Source organism: Tiliqua scincoides, chromosome 6 (genome assembly GCF_035046505.1).
Source record: "Tiliqua scincoides isolate rTilSci1 chromosome 6, rTilSci1.hap2, whole genome shotgun sequence".
NCBI classification, from domain to species: Eukaryota; Metazoa; Chordata; class Lepidosauria; order Squamata; family Scincidae; genus Tiliqua; species Tiliqua scincoides.
The window spans coordinates 10850346-10865303 of record NC_089826.1 but is presented as its reverse complement, the minus strand read 5'-3'; the positions used below and the strand labels follow the sequence as shown (position 1 = coordinate 10865303).

Here is a 14958-nt window from a genome sequence, read left to right as displayed (position 1 = left end):
TCTTCAGATTCATGAGGCCTCAGCCACAGTAGGAGAAAGGTATGCCTCCAACTTCTGCTTACGGACTTCCCAGACATCTCTCATTGGCCACTGTGTGGACCAGGTAACTGGATAGGCCTTTGGCCTGATCCAGCAAGCTTACATCTGAGTGGTCTGTGAATTTTCACAGAACAATGTAAAAACCCCGTTGAAAAAATGCTGGTTTAGACTAGCCTGTCCATGTAAACCACCTTGAATGCCATATAACTACCTATGTATGTATTGCTCTGGACAATTTCTTGCCTCTCCGTTGACTAGCAGAAAAAGCAAGGAACAGCATAATTTGTGTTATGCTGTTGGGTTATGGGTTAACCTTGGCCCCTATTGCTTTTTTTCTTTAGAGTGCAGGCCCAAGGAGGTAAAGAGAAAGCCACCACACATTAGAAATATAGAATTTATTTTTCATTTACAGTAAGGCAACATGACATTTCTCATACAGTAAATGACAGATATACATAAAAGTTGTTGCCAAAAAGTCCATGAGAGGAGTGCATGGTATTATTTTCTTCCAATATTTTTTCTATCTAACTTCTATAGTGTTATGGGGGGGGGGGGACATCAGCAAGGCTAGATTTTTAAAAGACTTCCCCTTGTGCAACTGGGCAAAAAAGAAAAATAAAAACCTACATTGCTACACACAAAACTCTAGCCCACTGCTTACCAGAAGGCCTCTCTTAAGAGATGGGCCTGGTTTCTATGAAATGCAAACACAGAAGTCTGCACCCCATTTCAGTGCCTTGTGGAAACTGCCAAAGATGCCATTCATCAGCTCTCCCTTTTCATACATTCAGTACATAATGCTCCAAGTATTTTATTCCCCCAAACAAATGTCTCCCCCAAAAAATCACTCACAAAATACACTCATCAACACGATCCCAGAAATGTCAGACCATCTACACACAGCAGCCTATCCAAGTGACCGCAGGAGGAGGATTTGCTCAAACATGTCATGACCACTTGGACAACCATTATTTGCACAAACAACAACTTGACTTGATTTTATTATTATGTACATTCTGCCTGGGCAAAGCTGCAGCCTAATTTTATAGGACAGGCATCCTCCACTCCTTCCGTGAGCTTCAATCCATTTCTCTTTTCCAGACCTCAAGAGCTGGAATTCACTGATGGACAAGCAGCACAACCTACAAGCCACAGCTTAGGAAAACGAAGCAGGGTTCTTCACCACCTGCACTTGGGTGTTTTATTGTTTTTTCTAATGGAGAAAAAAGAAAGAATTCCACACTTGCCTACAAGCAATGAGGCTTGAAGAATCACCAGCAAGCTCAGTCCAAATCTGTCGATGCACTGGAGGATGTTCCATTTCCTATTATCATCTTGCTGTAGTTTTTCTGCTCCTCCTCCTTGAAAGTGTCCTTCACTTTGGCTCTTTTCAAACCTCCATCCCTTAAAGGAACATGGGAAAGAAGTAAACAGAAATTACACTGTTTCATCAGTAGCAAGAACAGTCACTCATTGCAAATGCTTGGAACTTAAACCATCCCACCCCAAGAACAAGTGCTAATCTTTAAGCTGCCTGAAGCACATTTAACCAAGGCCATCCTCACCCTGTAGTATACCAGTTTCTCCAACTCTTGGACAGCAGAGATGGGCCCACCCAAGTGGTTAATTAGAGGGGGTGCAAAGCACTAAGTTTTGCAGGGAGCCTCACTGTAGCATGCAAGCGGCCCCTCCCTCTAGGAGCCATTCCGGGCTGGGGGAACAAAATGGAGGTGAACACCTGGCTCCAAAGGGAAGGCGCGGCTGCTTGCACACTTCGGTGATGCTTCCTGTTAAACTTAGTTCTTTGCGTCCCCTCTTGCTAGCCCACTGACTGCACCTGGCCATATGTTACTCCTCTGATGCTTTGGGATTTATGTGAATTGCATTAGCTATTTGGTAATACAGCACTCTAATCCACTATCCAAATCTGGGGGAAGGGGGAAGGTGGGATGCACTGCTTCATTATGAGCCAAGTCTTGGAGCACCAGTACAACTGCCAGGATGGCTATATAGCCTCAGTGTACATAGATGGTGTTCTGAACCCTCATTAGAAGTGATTTTGCAATACAAATATTGCTACATGGAGCTCAAATGAAGGTGTGATTGGAGTTCAAGAGGTACCAAATCTCTCCACCCCCCCCAACCCCACAAAAAATAAAAGAGGTTAATCACCAGCTCAGTTTCTCAGCTGGATACTGCTACAGTGCCTTGTTTTGGTCTTTTTCCTGGAAACGTACTCCTAGCCATATTGGGACCTTGTAATGAATCTGAGGATTTCATTACATTATGTAGTCTGGTTAGGTTAGGTCACAGTGCCAATTCCAAGGGAGACCACCACATGCAATCTTTGAATGGGCAACATACTTCTACTCCTGTTCTCAAGGCTCCATGAGAAGTTACCGGGGGAAGGGGGAATTAATGGCTGACAAATGAGTCAATCTTAGCATTATTATTATTATTATTATTATTATTATTATTATTATTATTAATAATAATAATAATAATATTAATAATAATAATAAAACTTTATTTCTATCCCGCCCTTCTCCCCAAAGGGACCCAGGGCAGCTAACATATAAAACATAATTTCACAAACAGATAAAAACACATTAGCAGAACCCATAAAAACAAATATCAGTGAACACATGCATGCACGTAAAGGTGTAGAGATTGTGCAGTCAGGTAAACTACCCAGTCACTATATGCTTGATCTGAGTAATACTGGAACAAATGTACACAAGTGAATGGCAGTGTGTACATTGGCCAGCTCTCCCCTTAGGGACGAGTGCCTCATTCACAGTCTCCAGTACAAGAAGTACTCCTCCATCCACACAATTAGCTCTGTATTTCAGAGACAAGGAAGGGCTTTGAAGCAAAGACAGGCCTGTTGAAGCCTGGCTTTCAAGTCAGTATTTACAAAACAATTCTAGCTAGTCAATCAGGGACAGTGGTTTGCAGGAAAGACATTCAGTTACAGGAGTCATTCGCTCTCTCACCAGGACAGTTCAGTAAGTCCTCCTTGGCGAGCAATGGCCGACTTCACCCTGTTAGCAAACTGCACAGCATCTTCTCCTTCCTGCAGAAGGGTCAACAATTAAAACCTGATTAACTGCAACCCATAAAAGCAATAAGGAAATCAACTGTAAACCTCTAAGACAAAGGATTGAGGATCAGTAGTGCCGGCCCAGACATGAAGCAAGCTACCTTGTGCAGCGAATGGGCACTGATTACATCCAATACCTAACAGTTACCTTCACAGCAACCTCATCTTGCTCCACTTACCTTCTTCATTCTGCTCTTTTGAAATAGAGCAGCAAGCAATTTGAACAAGATGTTTGGAAAAAACACTATCCTGCTTCCAAAAAGTGGGACACTTCCCTTCTTGCAATGTCATTGTTTCAGCTCGCTCTGCTTCAAAACAGCAGCAAACTGAAGCCAAGGAGAAAAGGGCTAGAGGGGCAGGCGAGTGCGCTGGGGGTCTCCCTCAAGTGATCTTATGGAAGCACAGGTGGAGGAGGTTCACTGCCGCTGCCCTACTGGGGGATCTTGTCCCCAGTTCCTCCCCATCCCCCCTGTCGACAACTGGCAACAGTAGCCGGTACATGCCAAAACACACAGGGGGGTGAATTTTATGAGCGCGCTGTCTGGTGCCAGGTAGTAGCATAGCCAACACGTACCTCTGTGTTGCTGTTGCTGCCCTGAATGGCAATCACCTTGAGTGGGAGGGGCCCCTTAGATAGAATGTTGCAGTGCCTGCAGTATTTACTGCACCACACCACCCCCAAGCTATGCTACTGGCGCCATGGAGCCTGGTACGCCCATGCTAGGATGGTAGCTGATCAGCTACCATTTCAAGTGGCAGATCCGCTTGGGCGCCAAGGAGGATTTTTGGTTGTTGGCTTTCAAAATGGTGTATGCCCTCAGAAAAGGTGGAGGGGAAGATCCGGCACCCAAAGACAAAAGCCCAAGTTTGTCCTTACACTGCGATGTCCGATCCAGCCCCCTCAACAGTGCAAAAGGACAATACCTCTTTTGTCACCGGCGGCATATACCACACGTGGCACACAATCGCCCAGCTGGTCATTATTCGCAGGAGGTAGCTCACGATGCCATGCTTACTGCTGTTCCAAAAGGCATCTCCAAATTGTGGATCGTACTACAAGACAAGACGACAGTGCTCAGCGTCACTGTAACTCATGCCCAAAGGCAACATGCAAAGAAGCCACATATACCAAGATGTGACAAAGCAATTCATCCCCTAAGTGTGTGCCATGACAATTAATAACCAAAGGTTCCTGTAGCACCGAACCAACAAAGGAGGCTGTAGCCGCACCTCTCCATGCTTGCCTGCTCTGGCTTGCCACACTTTTACTGGGGCAAGCATTCCGCTTGCATCTTTGCACTTGGTGCAACCGGATCAAACATCCTTGATGCCAGGTAGAAGGGGCTGCCCATTACATCTCTCTACCAGCCCCTGCTTTGGGTTAGCCTCTTTCCAATCAGGTGGGCTCCCTGGGAACCGATACATTTTTCACATGCCCGTAGCACGTCTCCAACTTCAATCCAGGTTAAAAACGGGACTGGGTAGGAAGTTCTCCCATGAGAGCATTTGGGGAAGACAAAATCAGTACCTGAATTTTGCTCCTTTTCTTCTTACCTCTCCAATCCTTTTGGATACCACAGCCATCAGCTTAAATTTGAGTGCTTCAACATATTGGCAGCATGCCACTGTACCAAAGAAAAACTTTCTGATCTTTTACCTTGATAGCCACTGGATAGATGGTCCCACCGATTTCAAAGCTTCCCTTTTTAAACATCATCACCGAGGTGTTGTTTATACAAGTGCCTAATCAGAAAGATAAGTGATCAGTAAAAAGACACCCAATAGTAAACATGCCATTTAATCAACTGGCTACCAAGGTTGCAGTAGGAGAATACCAAAGGCCAAGCTTGTATGAACTGCCTACATATCCCTGGATGATCTGAGCCTCACACCTAACTGGCCGACATTGAACAAAGGGCTGGCAGGTACTGTCCTTTTCCACACATTCAGTCAGCACATGGAAAGAACCCCTGAAAAGGGGTTAGAATGGGGTGGAAAGATGATGGTTGAATGGACTGTACCACTGTATGTGGGGTAATAACTTTCTGAATACTACCTTACGTAAGACTCCTGCACAAAACACTGACACATCAAGTTTCTATCTCAGTACTGTCTGCTGTAGAAGTTTCCTATTTCTGGAAAGTGTTCTTTCCCCCCTCCCCCCCATGGGACACAACTCCCACTTGCATTGCTACAGCTCACCACCACCTCAGGATTCTAGCTGCTTGCTTGCAGACTACCCCTCATGGAGGAAGTAGAGAGGTTCCCCAAGTTTTGCTCAGCCACAGTGAAATTATTTTGCAGGCATGCGGGAGTCTCTCTCAACTCAAGCCATGATCTAAACTTGTAGGGGTGTGTGTGCTCAATAAGGGGTTGCAAGGAATGCCATGCGGTCCAATTTCTATGGGAATAACGTGTTAAGCAAGCAACAGGCAGCCCCATCCTATGCATGTCTACTCAGAAGTAAGTCCCCTTAGAGTCAGTGGGGCTTACTTCCAGGAAAGTGTGGCTAGGATTGGGCTGTAAGCCACCACAGGGGCTGGCAAATGCCACTTCAGTTAGGGGCATATGGGTATGTTGCATTCTCCTCCTGCCTCTCTAGTCCTCACCAAGGTGATCAGCCTGGGACAAGGCAGGTATGACTTCAGACTGTGTGTGGGGTGACTGTGGGTGGGGCAGCTCCTCCACACACAGACAACATTTCTTACATGACCCTCTTCCTGGCCATTTCAGCCAAAAACTGGAAGTGTCCATTTTCGGCCTACAAAGGTCTTACAAGGCCTTCGGAGGGCCAGGAAGACCGTGCATGTCTTCCCCAGCTCAGAATGCCTGGAAGGGGGGAGATAAGCACCTCCAGGTGGGGAGCAGCACCCCTGGAGGTGAGCCCTGGGCAGGGCAGTGACCAGTAACACCACTGAAATGAAGCTCCCTCTCTCAATCTCCTAAGAACATAAGAACATAAAAACAGCCCCAATGGATCAGGCCATAGGCCCATCTAGTCCAGCTTCCTGTATCTCACAGTGGCCCACCAAATGCCCCAGGGAGCACACCAGATAACAAGAGACCTGCAAGGCTTCCTGGGAATTGTAGTTAAGAACATAAGAACAGCCCCACTGGATCAGGCCACAGGCCCATCTAGTCCAGCTTCCTGTATCTCACAGTGGCCCACCAAATGCCCCAGGGAGCACACCAGATAACAAGAGACCTGGCTCACTTGGCTGCTTAAGGGATAGTGGGCAGACAGGCACCCCATGTCAGTTACTACCTCCTCCAACTCACAGTCCAATGAGACACGCTCAGTCTGAATCAGCAGTGGCCCTGCCCTGTCTCCAACCATGAAGGTTTCACCTAGCTAGTGGCATGAATATGTCTAATCCCCATTTGAAGCCAGCTAAGCTACTGGTCATCACCGCATCCAGTGGCAGTGACCTCTGCAAATTAAATTGTGCATTATAGGTATGCTTGCCCTAGACACAATGACAAAGCATGAATTCCTAATGAACTCCATGGGACTTCCATTATGCCCGACTGAAGGATTGTGTGGCACACTTTTAATACACCTCAGTAGGATTTTGACAACATGAATATAAGAACTCTGTTTGCAAAGGGATTTTTGAAGACAATAATAATAAATAATGCAAAGTAAGGAAGGGAATAAGAATCTTATTTGTTACCTTCTGGAAATATCAAAATGGGCAATTTGTTTTTATCTGCAACATGCTCCCTCAGCCTAAAAGGAAAAAGGAAGAGTATTTCAACTATTGCTTCTGTACAAAAGCATCTCTCAGAATCAGGTCATCTCCAATAGGATTATACTAATCTATATACAGTCAGCATATATTAAGCCAGTCAGCAGGAGGGTTCTTAAACCACAAGGTATGCCTTTCTAGGACAGCAAGGAGAATTCTGGATCTTTTCAGGCAAGGAGCTCCACCGTCCCAAGAGTCAAAGCGCCGTTTCCGAGCTTGGCAAGGAGAGACCAGAGCAAAGGAGAGTTCAAGGTCTGCTTCAAAACCTATTCCAAGGTTACATAGCAAAACCACCATGCATTTTTTTTTAAATGAGCACAGTATTTAGCAAGGTTGTCAAAGCAAGTTAAAATAGTTCCTTCTCTTTCAAAGGGAGAAACTTTGCAGTTGGCTAGTGTAAAGAGCGATGGTTGTGTTGTGCAGTGGTTTCCAAACTTTTGAGCAACACAACCCATTTTATGCTTTGTGGCAAGTTGAAATGCCATGCTCAAATCTGCCCCCCCCCCAGACCTTACTTGGTGTCCCCAGAGGCTACTTCCAGGCCACACGGACCTGAAACCCACTCCATTGGCCTCTGTGGGCCTCAGAATGCCTATTGGACTCAACATAAATCATAAGTCAAGTCTCCCTGAAAGAGCATGTCTGCAGCTTGGGGGCCCACCTGGACTCGCAGCTGCTCCTGGATTCCCAGGTGGCAGCTGTGGCTAGGGGGGGCCTTCGCTCAGCTTCAGCTGGTGTGCCAGCTGCGGCTGTACTTGGATCGTGCAGACCTGGCCACGGTGATCCATGCCACGGTGACATCGAGGTTAGATTATTGTAACACGCTCTATGTGGGGCTGCCCTTGAAGACGGTTCGGAAACTGCAACTAGTGCAGAATGCGGCAGCCCGTGTGGTTACTGGAGGTAGGCGGTTTGACTCTGTCAGTCTGCTTTTCCAGCGGCTACATTGGCTGCCCATTCGTTTCTGGGACCAATTCAAGGTGCTGGTTTTGAAATTTAAAGCCCTATACTGCTCTGGGCCAGGGTATCTTAGAGATCGCCTACTCCCGTACAATCCAGCTCGTCCTCTTAGGTCATCAGAGAAGGCCTTTTTACAAGTGCCGCCGCCTAGGGAGATGTGGGACGGCAGCTAGAAATAGGACCTTCTCAGTAGTGGCACCAACGCCATGGAATTCCCTTCCCCTTGACTTAAGAATGGCTCTCTCTCTTGAGACTTTTCGGCGAGGCCTGAAGACCCTTCTGTTTAAACAAGCCTTCTGTGTTCTCAGCCTTTTTAACATCTTTTCAACATTTTATTTTTTACAGGCCTGATTCTTTTATGACTTGCTGCTCTATGCTCTTTTACCTTTTTACTACTTTTTATCTGATTGCTGTTTTCATATGTGTTAATATGCTTTTTATCTGTTTTTAAATTATGTTTTTAATCTGTTTTAACCTGTTGTAAGCCGCCTTGAGTCCCTTCGGGGAGAAAGGCGGGTAAAAATAAAGTTATTATTAGAAGCAAACTGACAGTAGCTTCTGCAAACCAGAAGTAGCTTCTCGTGAGAGGCATTCTGAGGCCTGAAGGGTCAATGGAGTGGGTTGCAGCCCTATGCAAGCTGGAAGCAGCCTCCAAGGACTCCAATAAGCTTTGAGGGCAGATTTGAGCATTGTGTCACAGCCCATCATACACTGGGTCGCAACCCACAGTTTGAGAGTTAGACCTGAAAGATCCAGGTTCAAATCGTTGCTCAGCCAGGAAGCTTCCTGAGTGACCCTGGGCAAGTCACTATCTCTCAGCCTAACATACCACACAGCACTGCTGCTAGGACAAAAGGAGAGAAGGAACCATGTGTATAACCCTGAGCTCCTTAGAGGAAGGACAGTATACAAATGTGAAAAATAAATAGCATGGGTCTGTGTCCTGGTTTATATGGAAGAATAGCACAGAAACAGAAATACAGGTGATTCTGAGGAATATCCCCATGAAACACAGCAGAAATTAAGTTCACTGCCCGCCCGCCCCAGGCTTCTCTAACTAAAAGGCACAATGCCTAATTTTTAACTACATGCACAATCTTGGAGACCCCACTCCCATCATGCATCAGATAGGAACAGATAAAGAATGCAGATTAAAAGCCTCTATTTACATTTTGTGACTAATGGATGTTCATTATCATGCATTACAATGACAAGAATGTTCAGACTAGAGGGGAAGCACTTGGTATCAAATCCCTGTTCCTCAGAAACTGGGTCGGTTAGCCTCCACCATCTTGGCAGATGTCAGGGAGTGGTTGTCAAAAGTGTGTAAACACCGATGGCACTCCACTACAATAAATACATTTCAGTATTGGAGCACGCAGACTAATTGACCTCTAAGAATGGGGTGTTAAAAAAGATAATATACCTTTTTGTCACTATTTGCCGATCTTTCATTTCAGAGCGTTCAAACCAGACATGTGGACAAGCCTTGACGGTGGCCCTCTGAATAACACCCATTAGCCCCCCATGAGACTGGCCAACCTGCAAGTCCCCCCCCCCAAAAAAAGACAAAACAAAATCAGTAAGAGTTCCTGTGACATACTTCCCTTTCATACCATTAGTCCTAATTTAAGTCTGATTCTGTATGGAGTTTGGGGGGTTGTAGAGTTAGAAAAAAAACAGCATGCATATGTAAAACTTGATATTTTAAAAATTTAGAAGGGTAGAGAATTACTGCAGCCTAGCTGGAACAGAAACCCAGGTATCTCAATACATTTAAAGTTACAGTATTTAATTATATTGCTGCCTAACAAGCAATTGCTTATGCACAGTTCCTTATAACTTCACAAACAAACGGCTTAATGACTGGAGGGTTTTACATGAAATTGGGGAAGAAGCCTGAAATATCCCTAAGGAGGCCGACTGCACAGACCTGACTGGAGACCATTCAAGCCTCGCCAAGCATAACTTTGCCATGTGCTCAAGAACATGAGATACAGTAGGAGAATAAGACCGACTAGAATGTCAAAACAGTGAGCAGGCTGTTAAGTTCATCAGCGCCCCCTTTCAGCTGGGATGTCAGTCAGTGTGCACCTCCCCATATTGCCCTGAACAGACTGTCTGGTTTATTTAGGGAGTGAGAATTCAAAGAAGTTTTCCTGGCCACCGCCACCTTCGGCACAAGTAAGAAAGAGCCTCTGAATCGATCCACTAGGTTCTCAGAGACCCGGTTTCTTCATCCGCAATACACGCACAACTTCAGGGTCCAATCCTAAACTGCTCTGTCACTGGAAGCGCAGTGGCACCAAAATGGTTGTGGTTGCAATCTATGGAACTGGGGCAGGCACCAGAATCCCCTCGGGGTAAGGAACACTTACCCAGTGTCATCTTCTTGGTGCTGAGGCCCAGTGCAGACTGGCACTCACTGCCCCTAGGGAAGCCTAGCTCAGCACCAGAGATTGCACCAGGTATTAGAAAATGATAAGCAACTAAGGCGCAGGATGCATTTTTTAAAGATGGGGGGGGGTTGGAAAAAATCCAACAAAAAGTGGCCCTGCTGCGTTCCTTGTTGTGAAACCTCTGCTTTCTCTTCAACATACCATTGCGTAGCAGCCATCATTCGTCAAGATTATGACATCTATCGGAGATGTGTGGTTGGCAACACAAATGCCTCCTTTTCGAGGTCTGTTCTCCCTGCAGTGAGAAAACACAAGTTATTCACAACATATAGCATCACCACCACCAGTGCTACAATTTCTTCCATGTCCAACAAGCTACACAAACATTCCCCTGCAACAATGCTTTGTTGAGCTTTTGCCATCTCCAAAACAATTCGTTCATTGTTTATGTTTCATGTCTCTAAGCGGCAATCCTCGACCGCAGTCAGCCCTTAAAAGCAGCACCCACCAAACAGTTATCGCAATCTAGCAAAATAATCAGTGTTAAAACTGCTTCACAAGATAAGAATGCAATCCAATAGCAAAACATGAGCAGCAAAATAGAGATGGTCAAAACACTAAGCTCGCATCCGATATAATTTGAGGAGCCCACAAACCTGCCACATTTTCACATGAGATAATCAGAACGAAGAGCTATAAGTACATGTGACAGTGCTTCATCACAGAGGAAATGAAACTGAAGCTCAGCGACAGTGCAGAAGATCCCGAGTTCAGTTCTTGGCATCCACAAATAGGTTGGGAAAGAACCATAGCTGAAACCCTGTAGAGCACTGCCAGCCAGAGACCATACCAGCGGTCAGCTCAGAGAAGACCATCCCAATGCTCTGTCAGCATAAGACATCTTCACATGCATTTGAAGTCTCAGAATTTGACAAAGTAATTGCAGGAAGTTTTTCCACCCAAGATATGCCCAGATTTGCAAAGCTGGAAGCTTTTCATTAATTACTTGTATACCACCAAACATTACAGGATCCTTTTTCATACATTCCTTTCTAGGACACAGTGTGGAGTGGGCCAGGCCTCCTCCTCCATGGTATGGAGTGGGCTAGCAAGGAGATGCACCACACTCAATTGTGGGAGTACCCACATTCCACTAGGTGTCCCACATTTGGATCATAACAACCACATAGATTGGGCATCACTGGGAAGCTCCCAATCTATGGTTGCCCTGGGTCCCTTTAGGGAGAAGGGCGGGATAGAAATAAAGTTTATTTATTTATTATTTTTATTATTATTATTATTATCACTTGTGGGGAAAAAGTGTAGCTGAACAAATGCACCACCTCCAAGAAGGAATGTGGCAGAGGTCATGTACAAACCAGGACAGGTGCCAGAACTGGGGCTGGAAAATTGAAGGGATAGGATTGCTGGGGCACTTAGAAATTTAGTGTTGCTGCCAGCACATCCAATCTCCCTTTTCAGTCCTATTTTTCCATGAACACTGAGCACATCAGTAAGGTTTGTATGCGCTGGACTTTCAGTCACAAAACATGACCCACACCTTGCACAAGAAAAGCTGAGTTTAATTCTATGAGGTGATGCCAATTTGCTTTTAATGTGCACATTCCGCATGGTTTATTCTGGTTCTGCTAGTCTTGGAGAGGAACACAGAGCTAAGTACATTTCCAGCCCTGTCTTTATAACCACTGGACATCCTAAAGGAAAATAACTGATGTGAAAGATGCCATTTTGAAAAGCTCCTTTGCATTAAAAAAAATTATCCTTTCAAGTAAAAAGAGCAAGCACATCAAGGAAAAGCACGCTTAGCCTGCGCCGTGCTGGTTTTCTACTTGCAAGGAGATTTTTTTTTTAATGGAATGTTTTTTAAAGGGAATGTTAAAAAGTCTGCTGCTGCTGCAATCTACAGCCCATTCCACCATCTCATTCTGCTTGATGGACAACTCTGGCCTAAATCTTTACTGCTGTGCCCACATTACACTGCTCCAAAACAAGAAAGCCTAACCAACCACTATACTGGAAGAATTCCATGTGCTCACTCACTTGTTGTGGTAATAAATGGTGCCTGAAAGAGCTCTGACCAGGATCCGGGAGCAGGTGAGATGGACAAGGTCACTCAGCCTGTCTTTCATTCTGTGAAAGAAGAAGAGCATCCAGGTGCAGAATTAGCCTTGACGTTTGTGAGAAAAGCACAAAAATATTGAAAGTGCAGCACTATTTCCCATGACCATATGTCACAGCACTCATGATTACGCAACACAACACAACCTTCGAAAGCCAGGGAGGAGCTGGCAAGCACACATTTTTTAAAAATAGGCCGAGGTATGGTTTTGAGCATTACAAGATTAGATTAAGGAGGACAAGGAGGTTTTACTGTACACTGGTATTGTGCTGTGATTTAGTAGGTATTGTGTAATGTTGCATTTGTGACAGGGAAGCCTCCAAAACCAACTGGCTGAGACGGGTGTGGTGGCACAGAACTGTCCAATTCATCAGGAGACAGATAATATTTACAGTGCAGCTTCTGCAAGGGAATGGAAAGAGGTCATGTTTGGTTAGAAATTAAAGTTCACAGTAGCTTTAGAGCAGCCATTTTCAACCACTGTGCTGTGGCACACTGGTGTGCTGCAAGTGGTCTACAGGTGTGCCACTGGAATTTGGGGGAAGGTCATATATTAGTGGGGATGTGAGCCCCCCACTGTCAGCATAGTGTGCCTTGTCAATGGTAAAAAGCCTGATGGTGTGCCTTGACAATTTTAGTGGCCTTGTCAGTGTGCCATGAGATGAAAAAGACTGAAAAATCGCTGCTTTAGAGACTGGCCAAAGACTGAAACAGATCTCAAGAGGCAGAGATGCTAAGGAGCCCTAAGACAAGGCAGCAAAATGTTTTAGATGTTTTAGCTAATAGCCATCACAATAAGATAATACAATAAACAATCTTTGACTCTTTGATCTTTGACTCCTAAGACAAGGCAGCAGAAAGAAGAAAGCAGAACAGACAACAAACAAGTCTAAAGGGAAGAGAAATTAAAGAACAGAAACTTGAGAGAGAGGCGATGGAGATCCAAGACAAGAGGTGGCAAAAAACGGAATTCACATATTGGTTCAGAGTAGCTAACCAATACTTTGAACGCAGGCGATGACAGTCCAATCCTAAGTAGCTCCCCACACAACGATGCAGTGGCAGCAGCACAGCTACCGCTGTATCCCAACAGGGAAGTTTCTGCCACTAGAAGCCTGCTTGGGGTAAGGAAATATTAGATCTTTTGCCTTGGGGTAAGCCCCAGCAGCTGCACGCGATGGCAGCCAGGCCCCACGCACTAACCTAGTCACATTTGTGATGGCTTAAAGCAGTTTATTCCGGCAAAACATGCGCTCTGCTGGCACAAACAGTGGATAGGATTGGTCTGTAGTCATGCGCTATCCCTATCCCTCAGGCCCTATCCCTGTCAAAGCATAGGGAAATTCACATACCAATAGTTTTAAGTATCCTGTGCTAGCCTCTGCCCCCAGGTGACACACTGGAGCCTTGGCACATGGATCCTCACACCACCCACATTTGGAGACTGGGTTTTACATCAGGCACATGGCAAATTTAATAGGTCATCCTGTTCTCAGCTCTGCTGCCAACTCATGACTTACCTGAATGCTACCGACAAAGTCTAAACCAGGCTGGGCAATGATCATCTTTGACTGCTCTAGATCTTGAATTAATAAAAGCCATGTTTTTGCAACATGACAAACCACTAGTTTTACATCAGTGGGGCATGGCCAGGAGAGGGAATTGAGACATGACACTTTGGGGAAGAGCAGGCAATATCCTCAACACTGCAACATAAATGGGGGAAAGTTCACCAAGCTGTCTTATCACTCTAGTAGGAAAAACATCAATGACCTTAGTCACAAAGTTACTGTCTAGTGGAAAGTGCTGGCAACAGTCAATCAGTGCTGTTAAACTACCACTAGTGGAGGAGAAATTCTCCCACTAGTTATTTACTACCACACTTTTCCATGAATTATAAACCCAAATACTCAAATCTTAGGGCAATAACCCTGAAAAGGATTTCTGATACTGAGTGTCCAGTCCTATCCAATTTTCCAGTGCCAGTGCAGTTGTGCCAATGGGGTATGCACTGCATCCTATGGTGGGGAGGCAATCACAGAGGCCTCTTTAAGGTATGGGAACATTTGTTCCCTTACCTTGGGGCTGCATTGCAGGGGCACCAGCGCTGGAAAGTTGGATAGGATTGGGCTCCAACTCAAAAAAGCCAATCTGATCTTGACAGTGTCAGAAAAGCAACTAAGAAATGTATCATAACACAAGTTTTCATAAGCAAGATTTTTTCATAGTGATGCAACACACCAGTTACTCTGATACACCAAGTTGGTGCAGGAGTTGGGAGTTAGACCTGGAAGATCCAGATTCAAACCTCTGCTCAGCCAGGAAGCTTCCTAGGTGGCCTTGGGCCAGTCACTATCTCTCAGCCTGTCCTACCTCACAAGGTTGTTTTGAGGACAAAAGGTGGGGAGGAACTATAATAATAATAACTCGGTATTTATATACCACCTTTCTGGTCATCGGATTACTCCTCTGACTTTATTCAAGGCGGTTTACATAGGCAGGCATTTCTAAATCCCTCAAGGGGATTTTTACAATCATAGAGGTTCTGTCTTTCAAGAACCAACAACA

At 45.3% G+C, this 14958-nt stretch overlaps 1 protein-coding gene across 1 annotated transcript in view; it reads right to left on the bottom strand.

The window, feature by feature from the left end:
• Window positions 1-419: 419 nt before the first annotated feature.
• The window catches only part of GPAT3 (glycerol-3-phosphate acyltransferase 3), a 33017-nt gene continuing 18478 nt past the window's right edge, over window positions 420-14958 (bottom strand). Inside the window, exons 5-12 of the mRNA XM_066632006.1 lie at window positions 12312-12401; window positions 10452-10545; window positions 9278-9393; window positions 6817-6872; window positions 4800-4885; window positions 4067-4195; window positions 3036-3115; window positions 420-1443 (exon numbers count right to left, since the gene is read on the bottom strand). Coding sequence (XP_066488103.1) covers window positions 1323-1443; window positions 3036-3115; window positions 4067-4195; window positions 4800-4885; window positions 6817-6872; window positions 9278-9393; window positions 10452-10545; window positions 12312-12401 — 772 coding nt within the window. The 3' untranslated portion in view covers window positions 420-1322. The remainder of the gene's footprint in view (window positions 1444-3035; window positions 3116-4066; window positions 4196-4799; window positions 4886-6816; window positions 6873-9277; window positions 9394-10451; window positions 10546-12311; window positions 12402-14958) is intronic.